Source organism: Lepidothrix coronata, unplaced genomic scaffold, assembly GCF_001604755.1.
Source record: "Lepidothrix coronata isolate B3197 unplaced genomic scaffold, Lepidothrix_coronata-1.0 Scaffold12, whole genome shotgun sequence".
NCBI classification, from domain to species: Eukaryota; Metazoa; Chordata; class Aves; order Passeriformes; family Pipridae; genus Lepidothrix; species Lepidothrix coronata.
Window position 1 is genome coordinate 6222888 of NW_016690192.1, and position 20887 is coordinate 6243774.

Below are 20887 nucleotides of genomic sequence, written 5' to 3' on the forward strand. Positions count from 1 at the left end.
GGGCCGGAGCAGGGCGGGGGAGCCCCTCAGGGCTGCGGGGCCCAGGCCGGGGCCGAGTTGGGCTCGTCGGGCCCCGCCGTGCGCGGTACGAGCCGGGCCGGGGAGCTTCGGGCGGGAGGTTCGGGGCGGCCAAACGCACCTCAGGGGTCCCCTCAGAGGCTGCCTGGGGGGGGCGGAGGGAAGGAGGGTTGTTGGTTCCCCTCAGATGCGCTGGGGGAAGGGGACTGTAATGTTTTCTACAGTGGGGGGTAAATTTAGTCCTTGAAAGGGGCTGCGCCCACCCGTGAGGGAGGTGACGAGATCCATGAGGTAAAAGTTTCCTCGTTTCAGGTGGGCGAGGCCGGAGCAGGGCGAAGCTTCCCTGTGCAGGCGTGCATGCTCTACGGATGAGCCTCGGTCCTGAAGGTCAGTGTTGTCGTGAGGGGTCTGACTTTGTATAAATAATTTCTTCACATAAAGGGTGTTCAGGCATTGGAAGGGGCTGCCCCGGGAGGTGGTGGAGTCCCCATCCCTGGAGGTGTCCAAGGAACGACTGGACGTGGCACTCAGTGCTCTGGGCTGGGTGACAAGGTGGGGATTGGGCACAGGTTGGACTCGATCGGCTGGGAGAGCTTTAAGAATCTCAGTGATTCTGGGATTCTGTGATTCAGTGACTAAATTCCTGTTTGGAAGATGTTTTTTATCTGTTAGAATCATACGACCAAAAATCAAAAGTAGTAGTTCTTGTGTCATCTTCCTGCTCTATAGAATCACAGACTGGTTTGGGTTGGGAGGGACCTTAAAACCCATCCCATTCCACCTCCTGCCATGGGCAGGGACACCTTCCACTACCCCAGGTTGCTCCAAGCCCCATCCAACCTGGCCTGGAACACTTCCAGGGATGGGGCAGCCACAGCTTCTCTGGGCAACCTGTGCCAGGGCCTCACTACCCTCACAGGGAACAATTTCATCCCAATATCCCATCTAAACCTACTCTCTCCCAGTTTAAAAGCCTGGCCTGGAATGCTCCCCTCCACCTATTTTGTCTAAAGTGTCATTTATCCAGTAAAAATGTCCCAGCGCAAGCCATGGGGCTGCTGGCAGTGCTGTCACTGAGCCATTGCTCCCTGGATTTCCCTCAGTGGATTGGTAGCACTTCTTGGCAGAACTGTGGCCCACACAGGAAATATCTCAGCAGTGGGAAGTCCAAGGAGCACAAACGGGAGTTCACATTTTACAAACTAGTTACTGGAAAATTAACATTTATTCTTCTTTTCCTCCTTGACTTTCCCCCCAGTTCCATTTTGTGTGTGTAACACTGGTGCTTTATTATAGTGATACCCGTTTGCAGGAGCCAGACTGTGGCAGGGGGTCCCTGTGGGGTCTTTCTAGTGCCTGTGTAATATTAAAGTGTCAGGCAGGCAGGCTGGGTATTACAAATAGGGTACTTCATCCATGAGAAGAGATTATTATCTTCCTTTCCCAAGTGTAAAAGACCTGTATAACTCACCAAGGTGCAAGTGATTTAGGCCTCCCGAGTCAAGATCCAATGAGTCCTGAAGGGGACCCTCTGATGTCGTTGTCTTGTTGCTGAACTTGAGATATTCCATTTATTATACTGGAATATATTTTCTGAAGTCAACATTGGGTAAAATAATACGAGAGGCTGTTAGAGCAACAGCAAAACAGGATTTAGTGGCCCTCTGTGGTGGCCTTCTAAAAACCTTAATCACCCTTGGAAAAAGCAGAAAGCTGCTGTTACCATTTACTGGCCATTGGTGAGCAAACAGCATCAGTTACTGCTTGGAACTGTTTTAATAATTGAGGAAAAAAGCGAGTTTCATGGTTTTTTCAATTTATTAACAATTATATAGTCTAAGTTGCTCGAAGTTTTATGCATATTCTTAAAGTTTTATGCACATCTGTTTTTATTATTTGTATTTAGATAACTCTTAGAAGTAGAGTTGTGTGCTTGGCTTGGCATATTTGAAAGACTAAGGGTGATGGTTTTGGCCAGTTTTGCTTTTATCCATATGTTTTATTGAGTTACAACTGCAAAAAGAGAAAGCATGGATAGCAATGGCTTGTTTCACAGATAACATGAAAAGGTGTTTTTATGCTTTCAAAAACATGATTATATAATATTTGTATTATCTAACATATATTAGATAATAATTGTAATGTCAAATGTCTGAAATTAAAATAAAATACCATAAAATTAAACTTTTTTACTACCAGTGAAGAATAAATTGTGAGTTAATAAGTAGAGCTCAAGGTTGTTTTTTTTTTTGTGGATCTCATGGTGGTACCTACAAGTGTAGACAGTTATTCCCATCCCAGATTAGGCAATGGGAAGGATATCATCTAAATGCTAGGATAACTGGTGCCAGTCTGTGTTTCACAGGACAAACAGAGCCATTATTAAGCAGGGAAATGGTAACAAATTCGAACTGTAATTGTACCCTTCACAGGATGGCCAGCAGTCCCAGGAATAACGCTTCCCTCTCCGTTCAGAAAGCCACACAGGCGGAATATTCCCAAGGGAAGAAGTCCCAGCATACAGAAGAAGCAAACTTCTACATGAACTGCAGAGCAGCTTATCTGACTGTTCTGAAAAGCAGCTTGGAAAATATCAGATCCAGAGAACAGCTCAGCCTAGGTAATGATTTGATCCTTTTCCCTGTACCTGTTGTGTGGGATGGGGACAGTGGGTGGTGTACAAGCAGTTCAGCACTGAGAGTATCCCAGTGCATAGGCTCAGTAATAGTTTTAAGGAATTCACAGTAGTTTTGGATAAGGTTCAGATTTTAATATCTTTGAAGACATTTTCCTGTTGTAAAATATCACATAGTGATTTTTCGAAGTTTATAGGAACTGCCGTTCCTCAAAGTTTTTCATTTTCCTCAAATCCTTAATCTTTGTTGCTGGGTGTTGGATGACTCATGGAAGTGGGAATATCAGAGCTTTTTCTCTGTAAATCACCAGTGTGAGTGCTCTCAGTTCAGTTTGGGTTGGGCAATTGCCCTGGCACAGAAAATCACCATAACTGATATTCCACAGGAATTCTTACTCTGTATTTCCACTCCTACTGAGTTAGGATGCTTCCACAGAATGAAATAAAAGGTTTTCATTTTTTAATCCAAACTGTATTTGTGTCAAAGTAGTTTCTGTCAGCAGTACAACAGGAAAGAAATCTCTCTGGCTGCTTCAGCTGCACTAAATAAAGCTGTTGGTAGAATCTGACTGTACTTCTGTGTTACACTGGTTGGAGCTTCTTTCCCTACAGCAGTACATGAAATCCTACCCATCAGCAGGCACATTCTTACAGCATGTGACTTAGTGCTCTCCAGGCTTCCTCAGCTGTAATAAAAGTGCCTTTATAACATCCTAATGATAGTTTAGGATAATCTGGATTTTAAGATAGGGGTGGTGTGAACAAGTGTCATCTCTTTAATATATGCTTTGGCTTTCATCTCTATTCACGTGCTGCTCGGCTCCATAGCAAGTGTTTGGGCATTTTGGTTTCAAGGTTAACTTTGAGAGGGCAATTAGTCGCTCAGGCCCCCAGTCTTTTCAGAAATATTTAAGAACTTGTGTGAGAATTTGTAAGCATTGAGAATTATAGAATTATATTGCATCTTAATTCTGGCATTTCTCAAATGTGCTAATGTTTAGACATCTCTTGCCTACAGGATGTTTGACTGATATTCTAAACTGTAAAGTATTGAACTTAGAGATTGGCCCTGTGACATTTTATTGCTAGGAGTTTTGCTTCTTCACAAATGGTAGCTTCATTTCCTGTGCATTGTAATAGTACTGAGGTTATTTAGCAGAATCAGTCCATAAAGAAATATAAATAAAAGGTGCAGGCTAATTGAATTTTCACAAATGCAGACTTGGGAGGCAGGTAGGGTATGGCAAGTGCTGATCTCCCTGGATATATAGAAACACAGAGTTGTACATTAGAAGGATAATCTGTTAAATGTAAGTAAATACTGTGCTGTGCTGACATTCCAGGGAACTCTGCTATCCACAGAAACAACCACACAGAGTAACTGCCCTTCCTTGGCTGACCTTGACACTGCAATCTCCAAACAATTGCTTTGTGCCCAAGCGTGGCACAGATGAAGACATAAACTGTGCTGTGTCCTCCTGGCGCTGCCTGCAGAGGTGACAGGGCAGAAATCTTTATTTAGGCCTTGGCATTCAGCTGCAGATTAGCAACAAAGGTGTCTGGTTTTGTTTGTTTGTTTTGATGGTGACACAGTTGCCCACCGAGCATTGTAACGATGCCACCACCTCATTTCACAGATGGTCCTGGGCAGTTCTCAGCACAGGCCTGGTCAGTGCTCAGCTGGCTCAAAATCAAATGTCAGCCCAGGTGGAGATGAAGGATCTCTTGTGCTTCCCTAAAAGACTTGATTATATGGCAAGGTACAGGGGCATCCCTCTGGATTCACACAGACTGTTCATTTGAGTTTAATTTCAATTTAACATCATACCTTCATCACACTGAGAACTGATGAAAGGATGTTTGCAGTGAAGACTTGGAAGAGGCAAACTAGATCCGGGAAATTAATGTTGAGGAATGCCAGGTGTGAGATCCAAGGCACTGGTTGCATGTGTGGGATTGGCTGTTGGCTTTAATGTGTATCTGTTGGTATCATTTTTCCTTTCATGTTGTGTCATTTGAATTGATAAGCTCGAATATGTAGATGTGACAGAAAATATTGTTTAAGATAAATTCTACACTAGATCTCAGTTTTTGGCAAACTAAGTTGGAAAGACAGATTTGAGTAGAAACAGGATCTAATAATGTGCAGGTTTACAAATAATGTGCTATTGATATTAAGGCACAGGATATAGGCTGAATTTTACACTTGTCACTTGGGAAGACTTGTCTTTGAATTTGTGGATATTTTGATTGAGACTATACCCAAGACTGTCCTTTAGACCCACTTTTCCCTTGGAGTGATTTGGCTTAAAAAAAAAGTCTGAACATGGAAAATGATTCAAGAATGTTTTGAGAAAACTCCTTTACTGACAGCTGAAATATGTAGTTAATATTGTGTTATATTGTTCAGTACTTCAACAGGCTGGAAGAAATCCATCTCAGAAGACCATTAATAAATATTGGACTTCACAAACAACTGCACTGAATTTTGATGATTTTTGTGCTATTTTAAAACAAGAAAAGCCAGTTACAAAAACTGAGCTGCTCGAAGCATTTGGAAAAATAGACACAGATAAAACTGGATATATTTTACATGATGAACTCTATAAAATCCTTACAACAGTAAGTAGCAGTGAAAACTCAATTATCCATCTTTAACCATTAGTAGAGATTTTGGAAATGAGATGGTAAAACTATGCTACAGTATAAGAATGATTGGTTTGGTTTTTTTATTGCAGAGAGGTGATAAAATGACTTGGGATGAAGTGAATGCAATTACTAAACAGGCTGATTTTAACTGCAGTGGCAAACTTGATTACAGCAAGGTATGGCAAACAGAGATAGTTGGTTTTGTGTTACTGACTTGGTGTTATTGACTCGATCAAACACAATATTACCACCTCCATGTGTGTGGTAGATCTTACCCAGGATCCCAAACTGCCTGTGACTAAATTGTGAACTGGATAAACAGCTCGCAAAGATTTGTGCATAAGTATAGTTTCATAGGAGGAAAACTAAATGATTTTTAACAAAGGATTCTGTCTTCAAATTTCTAGAAAGAAATATAAATCATCTGTTGGGTTGAAAGTCAAACTTAATTTTTATTCAATATTTGGACCTCCTTGTCGAATGGCTCCACTTTACTGTGTTACTGGAGTGGTTGTTCTGATTCAGGAAAATTAAAATTGTGCTTGAATAGAAAATGCGTCACATCTGCTGACCTGTCCTTTCCTTATTGATGTTAATTTTACTCCTTGAAACCATGAGAAAGAATGTTTCACTGACCAGATTCCCTTTCTTTCCGTGCAGTTTTGTGAGTTGTACCTGACCACCAGGGAGCAGAGCTGCAGGACTGCCCGGGAGAGGCTGGAAGTTGACAGTAGGTTGAGGCAGCAGCAGTTTGGGAATCAACCTGAAACTTCCTCTGAAGGGATCCCACTGCCAGTGCCAAAACCATCGCCCAGAATCTCCAAGAAAACTGATCCCAAACTACCAAAAGGTGTTTGTATTTCACACTGGGAGTTTTCTTCTGTTGGAGGTGAAGCTCTGGGTCAATGAGCAGTTGAGTTTTTGTTGAATTTTTCTCAGATTAGTGAGGATGTTATTGATTAGTGTAATTTCAACAGTGACAATCACATAAATATCTCAGCAGAATATGTTTTCAAATTGCTAAGAATAAGCTCTCAGATTCCTGAGTGAATTCTGTTGGCTGTCATGTGACACAGCCCAGAGGGAAGAGAGAAAATGAATGCTCGGATGTTGCAACATAGACAAGTTATTTATTTCCTTCCCAGATCAGAGATGAAACCTTAAACATTTATCAATAAAATGTGTGTTTGTTTCAATTATCGAGGCTGCTCTTCCAGCACAATCAATAGGGGAGTTTAATGTTCTTCCTGGAGTTACAAAGATACTTTAAAACCTTCCCAAACTGGAAAAAGACCACAGACTGCAGAGGTGCAGTGTGTGGAATATTGCATGGAATTTGTGCTGGTTGCAGTTGCATCAATTCTGGGCAAAAAACCATTCTGACAAAACAGTGATGAAGGGACTCAGTTTGTCTGTGTGCTTACAAACACAAGGTTTATGATAAATAGCACTAGGAGGGGGTTGAAATAATGTAATTGTAACGAAATATCTGTGTTTGTAGCTGACAGCAGAGCTCCTTCAAGGCCCTCATCAGCCCAAAGTGGCAGAGCTTCCACTTGCCCCGCTGTCAGTGTGGGTTCCAGCAGCAACAGGAGCACAAAGCTAATTGAGCCCGACACGATGAAGGTATCACACTGAAATTATGCTGTTTTCCTCTAGGCACACATGTTATTGCATTTTAAATAAGCTAAAAATCAGAGAAAAATGGCTTCTTATGTTTTATTAATAGTTTGTCAAGGGCAGCTATAAACTACTGAGAGTTTGATATGTGTTATTATTAACATTTTTATATACTGTTGGTTTTGCTGACATCTAGTTATTGAAAATAATTTTTCAGGTGTGAAGGTTTAATAGAACCAAGTGTGTTTTTTTATAAATGAAACCACTGTTGGAGAAAACGTTTTAATGACTTCTTGAGAAATTTAAAGTTTAATAATTTATTAGGTTGGTGAGAACTTTAAATGCTTAAGTAGTCTGAAAGATTGTGTATCATAAACCTTTACATGAAAGGTAATTGGAAATAAATAACAGATCTGGGAGCATATTCAGTTTGTTGGGCATTACTTTCTAAATATATGCTATAGCCTGAAAATATTGATTTTTAGTTAAACTAATATGTTCTATCAGTATTTTCTTTTGAATAAATCACTCATTCAATATAAATTCCTGTGGGAGAGAGACAACAAAGTCACTTTGCTAAGTCAATATTTGTAGAGTGTTAATATTGATCTTTTTCCTTTGTTTTCCCTTTCCTGACTGAACCTTTACTAGTTTTCTTTCACCAGAAAATAATAGCTGCAGAAATATAAAGCATTAACTGGAAACTGCTCAGATACATTAAAAATGTGCACCTTGAGACTCCTGTGTAAAAGGGAAAAAATGGTTATGACCACATAGTGTAACTGCTGCTGGAAAACTGAACTGATTGTTCTCAGGAGCTACATTTTTGTTTCAAATAACAACTCTGGATTTGTTATTGAACTCTGAAGTCCTTTATATCTTCCACATTGCTATACAGTGACATTTGTTCTATATGAAAATTTAAAAACATCATCTCAGAGGAATTTTTTGCAGTCTGTTTTGGTATCTGGACCTCCATGCAATTTAACCTGCAATTTCACCTTGTTCAAGCCTGATGTGTGGTGTACAAAAGCAGCACACACTTAGCTGAGATTGGATTCTGCTTTCTTTGCACAAGCCAGTAAGAACTGACTGAAAAAACCAAAGCAGCTGCAGATATCAGTTAGTATTGATTAGCATCATACAAACCCTGCAGTCAATCAATAAACATGAAAAGGTAGAACTAGAACTGTTAATTTTTATAAACTCTAGTTTGCACAATGCAAACTCTGTCAGAATCAGTGAATAAATAAATACCCAGGGATTCATTTGTGCTGTGGATCAGAATGTAGCACCCAAAAATTTTTCTTAGTCATCTTCTATTCAGAAATATGTATTTATTTTTCTCTGCTCTTCACCTGTGGGTTTGGGGCAGTAAGAAAATATTACCATGAGGAAGTTGGACCAAAGCCAGTGTAACATTTCTGATAGAAGAGAACACTGGAAGTCAAAATACGGTAAATGGCTGAATTAAAAAACCATGGAATGTGTTCCTAGTGCATTCTTCCATGTGTTTTCTTTTTCTCAGTGGAGTTTTGGGATGTGTTCAAAGCCATATCAATAAATTTTGGGAGAAAAAAACCAGCCAGTTACAGATGTGCATAAACATCGTGTTGACCTGTTGGGCTTCAACTGCAGCTGAATCCCAGTTCATGAAAAGACTGATGGAGATGTTAAATTTCTGCAGAGTGTTCTTGGTGTTGGTTTTAGTCAAGATTGAAAGACATCAGGAAAAAAAGAAAGTGGATCATGTCCTAAAAATGGAGCTCTTTGCTTTAATTGCAGGAACAATTCCTGTCACAGTTTTTTATTTGGAATTCTGCACCGGTGTGTGGACAATTTCAGTAGTAACTTAAATTGCAGTAGCAGTGACCAGCAGCAGGTAGTGCCTAAATTTCTGTACAATCAAACATTTCTAACACAAACATTTCCCACTTTGGCTGTTATTTGACAACTTCTGTTATGCTTTGAAGTGACATAGTAAAATCAAACCAGAAAATCATCTTTTATCTTCCCAAATTTGCCTATTTGTGATTTGACATGGATAATTTAGGGCACTTAGCACCACCTTATGCTCTCTGCAAGAATAACAGTTCAGGATTTGATTTCCTAAAGCTTTGATCAACTTTTTGTCCAGCAGTTCTGTCAGGTATTAAACTGGGAGACTAAATGAGCAAACACCCACTTATCTCAGCTGTGTCATGTTTTAAGGATGAAATAATTGTTGCCTTTAGATCAACATCTTGGAGGAACATAACAATAAATAGTTTGAGATTAAGATAGTTTCCAGCTATGTGAAATGAATGTTTGAATGACAAGTGTTTAGAATAGAGGAGCTGATCCTGTTCCCACCATAGTCAGTGGCAAAACTTAAGGCTCTTAGATCCATGAGTCCCTGAGTACCCATTAATCCAAACCAGGGAAGGCAAATCAAGGATGTCTCACATTCCTCAAGGCATACAGTGTGTCTGTATTTATTTTATCTCTTTTTTTTTCTTTTTTTTGCCAATGAAGTATCACTCTAACGATATTTGAAATTGCAAATTGGGAGCTGCTGTTCAGAAAAAATAAATAATTGAAGCACAGGGCTGTTTCAGCAAAATCATGGTATCCCTTGAAACATTATTCACAAACACAGCACTTTTCAGTTTGCCTTTCCAACAGCTTTGACAGAAGTCAAGAAAATTCACATTATTTGACCAGTACTTGTGTTTGTGATTTGTCTGAGCAAATAATCCCTCATTGCTCAGCTAATCAGTTGTGTTCCTTGCTTGGTTGGCCTGAGGGATGTAGCAAAATTCCAGCCTTTTGGTGGTAAATCACACAGTTCAGAGAATTTCATGAATTCACTGGCAATTCAAATTTGATTTTGTCTGTTTGAGCATTGGGGGAATCTGCTTTTGAGGCATTTTCACAAGCGAAGCAATAAAAATTGACTACAAAAAGGACTATTTGAGATAATTCTTGTTTTTAAAATAGGGTATCAGTGCTGTATCTTGTGTATTTTGTGCAGGATTTATTAAATAATCAAATCAATATTTCAGAGAAGGTGCTTTTATCTTGATCAGAGATAAAATCTAATACTCGCTCGGTTCCCAGGAATGGCAGTGTGCACAATCCAAAGGCTGCTTCTACTTGGAAGAAGATGGTGAAATCATCAGTCACAAGTACAGGGTGCACTTCCCTCAGAGGTCCTCAGTTTGTGTCACCATCAAGCCTTTAAATGTTCCCCAGGTAGAAGGTGAGTGTATTTTTATTTCATTTTCCTCTTCAAAAGAGTGAAACCCACCATTAGATCCACCTGGGATCAGTCAGTGCTTTCCAAACACTTTGTGGTTTACTAAGGGGCTTCATCTTGTTGCTGGATTGGAATTATTTTCTCTCCAAGAAGATTATTTCTTTTCTGATCCTGTAAAACAGGAGCCATGAGATTCCAAAGTTGGTTTAGACTCATCTGTTGTGCTACAGGTTGGTGATTGATTCTGACTGAAGCTGGTAATAAAAACTTCACTGCAAATAATTGATGGAAAATAGTCGTTTTCCAATTCCTGCCTGGCTGAAATGGGAAGCTGATCAACAGACTTCAGTGAGAAAAAGGGATCTGAATCTGACAGATTGGAGTAATTTAACAGATTTGAGGATGTCTCGGTGCTCTGCTCAGAACTTTGGGGTTTTTTATGGCACCCTTTGTACCTGTACCTTAGATGGTTCTGCTGCAGGATTGTCCAGACATTGTCTGTAACCAAAAAAACCCTCATCTTTTGTATAAAAACATTCTACTGTTGCCCAATATTATTGTCCTGCGTATAGAACTATCTCCATGTTTTCTTGTGGAGAGGAAGGCACAATGCTGGTGTGTAAGGAAAGGATCCATGTTAGCAGAGCAGTGACCTTTTTAGGAGAAAAATGTCTTCACATTTTGAACAAATTTATGTGGTGTGTTACCACTCTTTGGTATTCTTGACTCTTAATGATAGAGCTATTCTGTCAATACTTCCTAATGATAGAACTATTAATAGGAATAATTATCTGTAAGACAATCACAAGGCTTGGAACAATTTCTCTGATTGGCCTAAATAGGAAGGAAATCCCAATATCATATAATGGATTCTTAATTTCCATTTTACACTAACAGGGATCAATATTATAAATACCATGAATGTATCTATTTTGAGGTCCAGGGAAAACCACTTTTGTGCCATCATTTAGCATTTATGTGTGGGATATTTTTCTTTTTAGGAAGATCTTGTCACTGGTTGTCAGTGGATACAGCTTTATTTATTCTGAAGGAGAATGAAACCCAAGAGAATCTACAGCTTGTGAGCTTTACTGAAGTACAAAACAAAGAGGTCAGATATTGTTGTGTTCCAGTTCTGATTGTTTGTTATTTAGTGTGTATGTTGATATTATATGGGTGAGTCCCATGTGATTGGAAGGAATTCAAGCTGTGCTAGTCAGATTAGAGAGAAGCAGCACATTTTCCATGCATGTTCCCTTTCAAAACTGACAGCACTTGTGCAAAGTAAGATGTAACAGAATCACAATTCCACATGTATGGAAGTTTAATGGAATTCTTGTGAGAACCACGTTATTGTGGGACATGTTGGCAAGTATTGCTGAGTTGCTGGTTGCATTTCCAGATACTCTCAGAAACTCACTTTATTCCTGCGCCTTCAAACCCAAAATTTCAAAGGCAAAATGTGCTAAAATTTCCTCTAATTTTCTTTCTCCTTCCACATGTAATTTTGAACTTCACAGAGCACAGGATATTCTTATCCTCTGACAGAAATAAGGGAGGGAGAAATGGCAGCATTAACTTAGTTCTGCCTTCTCCCCTCATCTCTGGTCCTGTATGTTTTCTTTAAATCTTATTGTAAGAGATTCACTAGGTGTTTTTATCTTTAAAATGGCATCTCTAAGGAAAGCACCCAGCATTACCAGTGTTTTCTTGTGATTAATCACTTTTGTCTGGATATTACTGGTAATAAAGAAAGGCATAATTTGAGAAGTGAGTGACAAACTTGCCTGTGTTCCTCCAAGAGCAGATGTTTGGCTGGAAAGGGGAGCTTGGATCTGGGAATTACTGGCTGCTCCCGTTCACAACAGGCTGCAGGCTGAGGAAGGGGAGAACACAAGTTACTGGAGAAGCAAAATTGGTGTATAAGGATGAAGATGGAGAGCTGGCCCTCACCAAAGACTTCAGGTGAGCCATATTCCCAAACAGGAATTCCCAAACTTTGTAAGAGGGTGTGCTCCAGCTAAAGTGCAGCTTTTTGAAAGCTGTATCTTCTAAAGTACTCTTTATACAGGATATTCTCAAATGGACTGAACAGTTCCTGACAATATTATGAGCCAGTAAAGCAAACAGAAGCCTTTGGAAATAGTTTTGCCTTTTTTAATCTTTCAGAGCTACTTTATTGGATATATTTGAAACAATAGATTTGGATGGGAATGGCCTCCTGAGTCTGGAGGAATACAACTTCTTTGAGCTGAGAACTAGTGGAGAGAAGTGTGATGAGGAAGCATGGGCTGTGTGTAAAGGTAAGTTCATTGCTGTACTTAATTAAACTAATTAGGGCCATCGATCTACTTCCAAGTTGTACGTGTATAGTATAGAAGAACTGAGTATTTTGTAGCCTTTTCCAAGAACACATGTGGATGTTGTTCTCTTCTCCTTTTGTTTTCTTTTTTTTTTCCTTTTCCAGTCTCCTGTCCTTTGTTTTGCTTCATTCTGGTGTGTGTGCCACTGACCTTCTGCTGAGAAAGTTCTTCCCATTCCTAATTGTTTTGTAGCTGCCAAAAACTACAGGTTTTCTAATCCTGGATCCCGTGGGGAATGAAACTGTAACAGGTATTCGTTTAATCCCTGTCCTTTGTGCAGATTAGTCTGGGGCTGCTTTCCTATCTCACAAAGGGTTGAGAGGTTCATTTCAGTAGTGTCTGTGGTGCTATAAAATGGCATCCAGAGTTGCTGTGGATTGCCAGTGTCTCACTGTGTATCAGCCCACGTCATGTTTGACATAATTCCTTTGTAGGCTGTGACATGCTGGCTGAGATACTTTAGATCTGGCAAATCCTTCTAATCATTTCTCCCCAAAACACTCCAAGGTATTGGATTTTTTCCTAATTGATGGAAAACTCATATAAAATCCTTTTCTCTAACTTTCTCCTCTGTTTCATCCCTGTACTTTTCCACACTTGGACTCTGTCAGGTGATACCTCTGCACTTATCACCACACAAGTAGGAGGGGTAAATATGTGTCAATAAATAAGGGAGGAAAGAGGAGAATCTGGTGAATGTTTTACCAGGTCATTAATCAGTTGAAAGGGTTCAGACAAATATCATAAATCTTGATACCAAAGTTCAAGCCATTTATTACAGCAGCTGTACCCTTGGATAGATTTATTAAATTGGTAATCCCTTTTTAATAATATATAGTAAAGATTTAGCATTGTTATGAAGATGAGAAAACCATTTTTAAAACTCTCTGACACAAGGACATTTCCATTATGTGTTTGCTGACATTAGAGTGATATCTATGATATTCTCCCTAGAGAGGGGTGTTAGGATTACTGGAATTTTATTGCTTTTTAGGAACTAAGTAAATCATTTCTATATCAAGGACCTCAATCACTAAGGGTGCTGGTTCCAGCTGACTTTCATTTCCCGTTCCTAAAATACCCCTTTCTGCAAAACTCAACCACAAAGTTTTAGCATAAAGAAAAAAAATCAATGTGAACTGTTTGTGTTTTGAAATCTCACCCTCTTTCGGGTTATCCAAGGGACCAGCTGTTTCTAGGTATTATCCAAAATCCACAGGGAAGCTCTGCAAAGAGCACGTGCCTGGTCAAGGACAGTCCTTCCCAAATAATATTGGAGAGCCCGAGGCTGCAAAATGGCTCCATCTTTTAAACTCTGGCTTTGGAAGGATAAAGGGTGTTTGCAGAGAGAACAGACTTTTGAGGGCCACTTTCTATTTCCTTTAAACAGAGAATTTTGAGATGAAGAAGAATGAACTCACGAGACAAGGATTTCTGGATTTGAATCTCATGGAAGCCATGGACCGGGAAGGGGATCCCAGTGACCTCTGGGTCACTCTGTTGTCCCTGGGCTACAACAAGGCCTTAGAAATGACCGAGGTATGAGGGACACAAAGCAAAACCAACTGCTCATGTTTAACTGCAGCACTGTTTGTGTCTGCCGTGAACTGATTCCAGCAGCTCAGGGATCCACTCCAAACATGGTGAATTCAGGATTTACACTGTTTCCTAGGAGAGCACTTGGATTGCTGAAAGAGGAAGTTTTCTTTTTGCTTTAGAGAAAGACAGGATTTTGTGGGTTGTAGAGGAAGAAATTTTGGATTATACCCATTGAAAGAGTTCATTGCCCTTGCTGGTGAGATGTTATAAGACAGTGGTGGTAAACTGTGACCACTCAGCAAACTCAGAAAATGCAGCACTTGCTCTCCTTAAAAAAGCACTTTCCTGGCCCAAACCACAACAAAAATGGATCGTTTTTTTCCACATGATTCAGAATTCCCAATTTTCAGACATGACTATTTCTGTTATTGTTGCCTTTCACAACGTGTTCAATATGTTGAATGTGTTCAACATAAAATTTTAATGAAGAGGCTTTGAGTGACACACTGTTTACTTACAGGTCCAGGGATTTTTTTATAACGTGTATATACACTTAGATATTTTATTATTTAATTTCGTTTTTTAAATTTATTTTTACAGAGATAATTTTGGTGTTAATAGTTCTCGCTCAAGAAAGAGGATCTTTTTAATGAAGAGGAAAAAATTTATGAAAACTTAAAGAAAACATTAAATATACAGATAATTAAATATTTAAGTTTCATTCCCAAGAAAAGACTTCTAGGATCATAGTCTGATAATGTCCTTTAACCTTATTAAAGTAAAACAGGTTAGTGTAGTCACTGTATAAAATATCTGTGAAATAAATATATGCAGACCCCAAAACAGTCAGTATGAGAGATACCAGCTCTCAGTGAAAATCTTGGCGTCCTGGTGAGTGATTTCACAATGAGCAGTTTCTCCTTTTCCTCCAAGTTGTGGTTGGCAGAGCCCCTGCAAAGCTGTTTTTCTGCATTTCAGCCGCGAGAGGGAGCAGTCCTCCAAGAAAGAGGATTTTGGGGAGGTTTTTATCCAGTTGGGAATTTCAGGCAGGTGTTTTGTGCCTTACACCAGCTGTGGTTTATGGCTCCAGCCTTTGCTTTCCAAAGGACAACATTAATCTAAATATCTCCATCTGTTAACTTGTGTCTATCACTTAACACTTTAATTCCTTGATTTCAAACAATTCAAGAGTGGTGTTTTGGGAGCACTGAGCCTCTAACAAATTAAAGGCAGAACTTGAGAAATCCTGGTGGATTCCAGGAGGCATTTGAAAGGAACTGAGGTGCTGTTACTGTATCTGAAAAAATGCAAACTCCTGGTTGTTACACCAGGAGTAACATTGCTTGATGCAACAGGGCAGGTGTATTAAATCTGTGGGAAGTGGCACAAATAGCAACAGTGTGACAGGGAAAGGAGTCAGGGTTATTTCAGACACTGGAATACATTTGTACTTCATCCGAGTTCCTGTGCATTTTGCTGTCCAAGGAAGGGTTTCCTGTGTTGGAGCTGAATGCACCAAACTAGATATTGAGTGTACTGTGGCTGGCATGAAAAATGGCATTTGTCCTCTAAAATATTGCCATGGCTCTCAGGTTTGGCATATTTGATATTCAGGGACATAGGTGTATTTGGGTAATTGTACTTCAGAGCAGATATGAAAATACTGAGGAGCTGTGGATGAAAATCTGAGGGGAAAAGCTACAGCTCAGGTGATGATAAACCCTATATTTTCCATTGCAGGCCTGTCCCTTTGTCATTGACATCTATGCAGAGAGATGCAAACCCCGAATTAAAGCCATGTATCTGGAGGCAGGGGGCTCCCAGCTCAGCAGGGCTGTTTGCAGGGCCGTGGTGAATAAAGGAGAGCCCAAAGTACTGGATGGCTCTGAGAACATCGTGGTCCACACCTACAAATCAGGCAGGAGAATCACTTCTGTTATTGAAAATAAGGTATGGCATGAGACCTCTGTAGGGTGCTTTGTGGGAATGTCTGTTACTACAGTTCTTCCTCCCTCCTGTTTGTCATATTTGAGAAATATTTTCTGATATCACATTTTTGTATCTATTTCATAAAAAAAACACCCCAGTGCCTGATGTGTTCCTTTTGACGTATGACTTGGACTTCTAAACATCAGTGTCAGAAAGGACAGTTTATTAAAATGAGGCAACCAGTTCTAAATATCATATAGAATCTGAATATTTTTGTGTTCACATTCCAATTTTTCAGTATTTTGATAATAATTGGCGACACAATATCATCATAATATGAGAAAACAAACACTAAGAACAGGAAATAAAATTACAGAAAGTTCAAAGAATACAGCATTTACACTATTTAGCATTTTCAGTGTCCACAAGAAAGTCAAAGAGCAGTGATTTGTATTGATTGTGTTATGGATGAATTATTAATTGGTTAGTCCGACAGGATTATTACTAATCCAAGCTAAGAATTGTAAATGCAAGCAGAAGTGGTTGGTGAGAAGCAGAGATTTTAAACCTTTCTGCATAGAACATAATGAACCTGCTGTTCCTTCTCAGTCTCATTTGTACCAGGAACTGTGAGTCAATAAACACAGCTCAGTAAGATGCTGAACTTAAGATGCTTTAAATCTGAAAAGATCACAGCAAGAAGTATATTTTTAAAAGGAGAGACATGCAAAAGGGAATGGCTTAGAGGACTAATATTAGGCTCCCTGAACTCTGGGTTTAGATGTGCCCTTTAGGGTGGCTGTTCCAGAGTTATTTATATGTTTGGGAATATGTCAGAGAAGGAGGTGAGGTCTGCACTCAGACAGCTGGATGCTCTCTGGTATTTCAGTGAGTCTTCAATTCCTGACAGTAGATCTGGGCTCTGTTGGTGCAAAGCTACATTTGAAACTGTTACTCTTCAAAGAGTATCATTAAAGCATTTCTGTCCTGTAAAATAGCAAAGTCAGAGGAGGCCAGAGGGATGTGTAGTCCTTACAGGAAGAACAGACAGTTAACCAAAAAACTAATGGGTTCCCTCATGTTTTTTCACTTACAGTCTGAAAACAAAGTGATTATTCATGTCAACAATGAGCAGAGTAAGAACTGCCTAAATAACAGGGGACTTACAGTTTTTGCTGTAGAAGTGGCACCAAAATCCATGATGGTAAGGGGTTTTTTTAATTTTTATTGCTCAGCCAACTTAAAATCTAAGCAATAAGAAAATCATATGACATCTTTATAGTTTTCTTTTGTAGATCTTTTATCATGAGAAGGAGCATGTGGAGAGTGACATCTTCGTGACCAGTACAGATCAGATGCAGTTCTTGATGTTTTGTTATAAAAGTCCATAACAGTTCAGTTTTTCATACTTGGGCCTATCTCAGTTGTCCATCCAATACATTACCATTTACTAATAGTTTTAATAATCCCTTTCTAAGGCTGTATTTTCTTTTTATTTTTCACTTTAGCAAATTTTAATCAGACACATTGATACCTGTGAGGGACAGACCAAGCATGCACTAACCAGAAAGAGCAATAAATGCATCGCAGTCCTTCTGCACAGTGTGATTTGCAGACAGCTGCTTCTGTTAAACTTGGCTTAAGGATGTTTAGCCACGAGGCATTTTGATCTCCTGATCCTTGTTGCAGAGCTGGGCAGGCTGTAGTGAAAATTCTAAATGAGAGTTCTAAGGGATAGAACGTGAAAATGCATTACAAATGCAGATGATGTTTTTCTTCATTTATTTATGAATAAAATCCTGGGTTTATTATTCTAAAAGTACAGTCTCTCTGTTTAAAAGAAGAGGCTTCCAAGCTATTTTATATTTCCCAGCTTTCCCCTGTGGATTCAAACCCATTGTAAACAGCACGGTCCCGTGACACAGGCAGGGCTGGGGCCTATTCTAATACTGCTGCTGACACTTTAGATATCCATAGGTTGGTCCTCTAAGGTGTTTTTTAGTTGTAATTTAGGCTTCATTCAGTTCTGGGTTCAGTGCCCCTGTGACTGTTTTGCTGTTGTGTAATTAAATTCCGTGGTAATTTTTGCCTATCAGCCATCAATATGGATGAGGAATGTTCATCATTTAGTGGTGCAAGTGCTGAAACAGTTCATTTTGCTTACAGAGCACGTGAGGTGACAGTTCTCCAAACCCAGCTGTTTCACCTGTTTTCTCTCTCCTGTCCAGGTCTGTCAGCACGTGGTGCCCCTGAACGAGCAGGAGGAGTGGATTTATAGCTGTGTGCACTCCCTTGTACGTTAAACCTTCTGGTTACAGAGTTGGGAACATTCACACCAAACCAGGAGTGGGTTTTGGCAGCTTCCAGACAATTTATAATCTTGTCCTTCTCAAAAAGCTGCCATACATTTGTGCTCTGCAGAGTTTGATTTGTTAAAGCCAATGAATCACATATTTCTGATATCACTTATTTCTGCTAAAGGCTGTGAAGAAACACGTACAGTGATAGATTAGGATGGAATAAGTGTAAGTATGTAAAATCCTTTGACAGAATAAATTATTGGTATGAAAACACTGAGGCACAATAAAAATTAGTGCTGTTCAGTAGAAATACAACTGACAGCTGTAATGTAATAGTGTTTTATAAAGGCTGGTTTCCCTAAATATGCTCTAGTTTTCTATAACATGTACTGTAGTCCCATCACAGGCTGGAACTGCTTCACTGAGGAAAAACTGACTTTGGTGAATGAGTCTGGTGGGTTCCTAATTAAACACTGATGTGGTTTTGGTGTGAGAAGGATAAAGGGATGAGGCTCAAGATTTTATTTTGCCTCTTTCTCCTTTTTTCCCCTCATTGATAATACTCATCTTGCACTTTTTCTGTAATGACTGCCTAATTTTATACTCTTTTATGTAAAATAAAGTCTGCCTTTTTGTATGTAGTAAAGAAATATTAGCATTTGAGGAAAATGAAGGTTTGTCTTGGGCTCTTGACTGTTAACAACAATTAATTATTTCCAGGGAAGCTGAAATAAGGAGACTGAAGCGCACCAAGTTTAGGCTGCAACAGCAAAGAAAACCACCTTTGAGGTACTAAAAATATTCATCTTACTTTTCTGGTTCCTCTAGATGTCTGTTAATGTGGGGAAAAAAAAGGATGACCCTGCCCACTGGATGCTTAAAAAGTGTCTGAGTTTAAAATAGCTATTAAATGTACGTGACCTCATGTGTAAGGGCAGCGAGGAGCGTTGCAAAGCTATTTTTATCTGCCATAACTCCTGCACTCTGCTGTTCCTCTGCTGTAATCTTACACTGGGCAAGTAAATGTCAGTGCCAAAAGGAGAGCTGGGCTCTGATTTACACACTTGGTGCTAGGGCAGGTTTCCTGGTAATCCTTTAGTTTTCCATTTTTTCCCCATAGCGAGTACAGTAGATGTGGTTTTCATTTTCAGAACTGTCTAAAAGAAGTAGAAGTTGAGGCCACACAAATATTTGGTGATTTCTAGCTTTGCCTGAGCTCTTGAAATGCTGCCTCAGGCAAGGTGTGGGTAAATCAGAAGTTCCCAGCTACCTGTCTAAGGAGGAGTTAGGAAATAATGAGACACATTTTCTGTAGAACAGACACTAGAAGGTGAGCAGCCCATTATTTGCATTTCTCTTGTTTGTCAAATCAGTCTTTTTAGATGTGGTAGGAATTCATATGCAACTCTCTCTGCATTTTAGGAAAGGAATGGTTAAGGCTGAAGGAAGAGCTTAGTGGAGAAATCACTGCCCAGGAAAGACTTGGTTTTGCTGCAGGTAAAAAACATGGCACAGCAACAGGGGAACCTCATTTATGTTCTGATCCTCTTGCTGCTAGGAAGGGTTTAATTACCCAGATTTTAAAGGGGGAACATGAGCAAGCTCTCCATGGCAGGCTCTGCCTTTCCTGCCCTGGAGGAGATGAGAATAGAGATCTCAGAATCTACAGATTATTTTCCAGTTTGCTTCAAGTCCAGGTGCCACTAAGACAGAAAAACATTCCAGCTTCTCTTTTCAAGGCTGAACATAGGTACCAACTTATTTTCTTCAAGGGGAGACATTTGAGAGAAAAAGTGTCTGTAACACCTGTAATTTTAATTTCTGGAATTACCTTACTTTTGAGAACTGGTGCTATAATAACAAAATTCAGCTTCTTCGTGGGTTTGCTAGCACTGACCTTCCCTGACCAACCTTCTGGGGGTATTTGGGGGGCCCTGGTTGCGTGGGGTGGTCACTTGAGGCCAGGGCCTGCCTGTAGGGCCTGTGGTGACATCCTGCTGGTAGCTGTAGGGACATGGAGGGTCTGGAGCACCAGGAGCAGCTGGGGGGGCTCAGCCAGGAGAAAAGGAGGCTCAGGGGGGACCTTCTCACTCTCTGCAACTCCCTGAGAGGAGGGTGGAGCAAGGTGAGAGTCAGGCTCTGCTCTAAGGGAACAAGGGACAGGACAAGAGGAAATGATCTCAAGTTGTGCTGGGGGGGGTTAGGTGGGACATCAGGAAGAATTTCTTCACGGAAAGGATGATCAGGTTTTGGAAGGGGCTGCCTGGGAAAGGATGATCAGGTTTTGGAAGGGGCTGCCTGGGGCCGTGGTGGAATGCCCATCCCTGGAGGGATTTAAAAACCCTGTGGATGTGGCACTTGGGGACATGGGTTAGTGGTGGCCTTGGCAGTGCTGGGGGAACAGTTGAACTCCATCACCTTAGAGATCTTTTCCAACCTAAACCATTCCATGATTCATGACACCTGGCCCAAGCAGAGCACCCGCCCACGGAGGTGCTCAGTGCTGTGGCAGGACAGGGGAGCTCAGTGCTCCTCTCTGCACCCCCAGAGCTCGGCAGCGCGGCACCCGCACCCTCTGGGAGCAGGACAGGACACA

General features: G+C 40.2%; 1 protein-coding gene across 4 annotated transcripts; it reads left to right on the forward strand.

The window, feature by feature from the left end:
• Window positions 1-46: 46 nt before the first annotated feature.
• On the forward strand, window positions 47-20673 carry EFCAB7 (EF-hand calcium binding domain 7). Of its 4 annotated transcripts, XM_017805355.1 has the most exons (18): window positions 48-85; window positions 331-405; window positions 2451-2638; window positions 5064-5275; window positions 5392-5478; window positions 5963-6152; window positions 6804-6928; window positions 10022-10163; window positions 11162-11271; window positions 11968-12125; window positions 12330-12463; window positions 13914-14062; window positions 15803-16012; window positions 17088-17195; window positions 18220-18285; window positions 19012-19080; window positions 19714-20537; window positions 20573-20673. In XM_017805355.1, exons 3-16 carry the CDS (start codon window positions 2452-2454, stop codon window positions 19018-19020), a joined length of 1887 nt encoding a protein of 628 aa, XP_017660844.1. In that variant the 5' UTR covers window positions 48-85; window positions 331-405; window position 2451; the 3' UTR covers window positions 19021-19080; window positions 19714-20537; window positions 20573-20673. The 4 variants fall into 4 exon arrangements, with proteins under 4 accessions (XP_017660845.1, XP_017660844.1, XP_017660843.1 ...); XM_017805354.1 differs by lacking the exon at window positions 20573-20673 and having other exon boundaries at window positions 18220-18516; window positions 19714-20553; XM_017805356.1 differs by lacking the exons at window positions 18220-18285; window positions 19012-19080; window positions 19714-20537; window positions 20573-20673 and adding an exon at window positions 17274-17977 and having other exon boundaries at window positions 47-85.
• The last annotated feature ends 214 nt before the right edge of the window (window positions 20674-20887 follow it).

What these genes read in the sequence shown, in the direction of transcription:
- EFCAB7 (XM_017805355.1), top strand. Translation starts at nt 2,452, where the DNA reads ATGGCCAGCAGTCCCAGGAATAACGCTTCCCTCTCCGTTCAGAAAGCC. An exon ending in GCCCTCACCAAAGACTTCAG is followed by an intron (nt 12,126 to 12,329) that starts GTGAGCCATATT and finishes TTAATCTTTCAG; the next exon opens with AGCTACTTTATTGGATATAT. An exon ending in AGGCCTTAGAAATGACCGAG is followed by an intron (nt 14,063 to 15,802) that starts GTATGAGGGACA and finishes TTTCCATTGCAG; the next exon opens with GCCTGTCCCTTTGTCATTGA.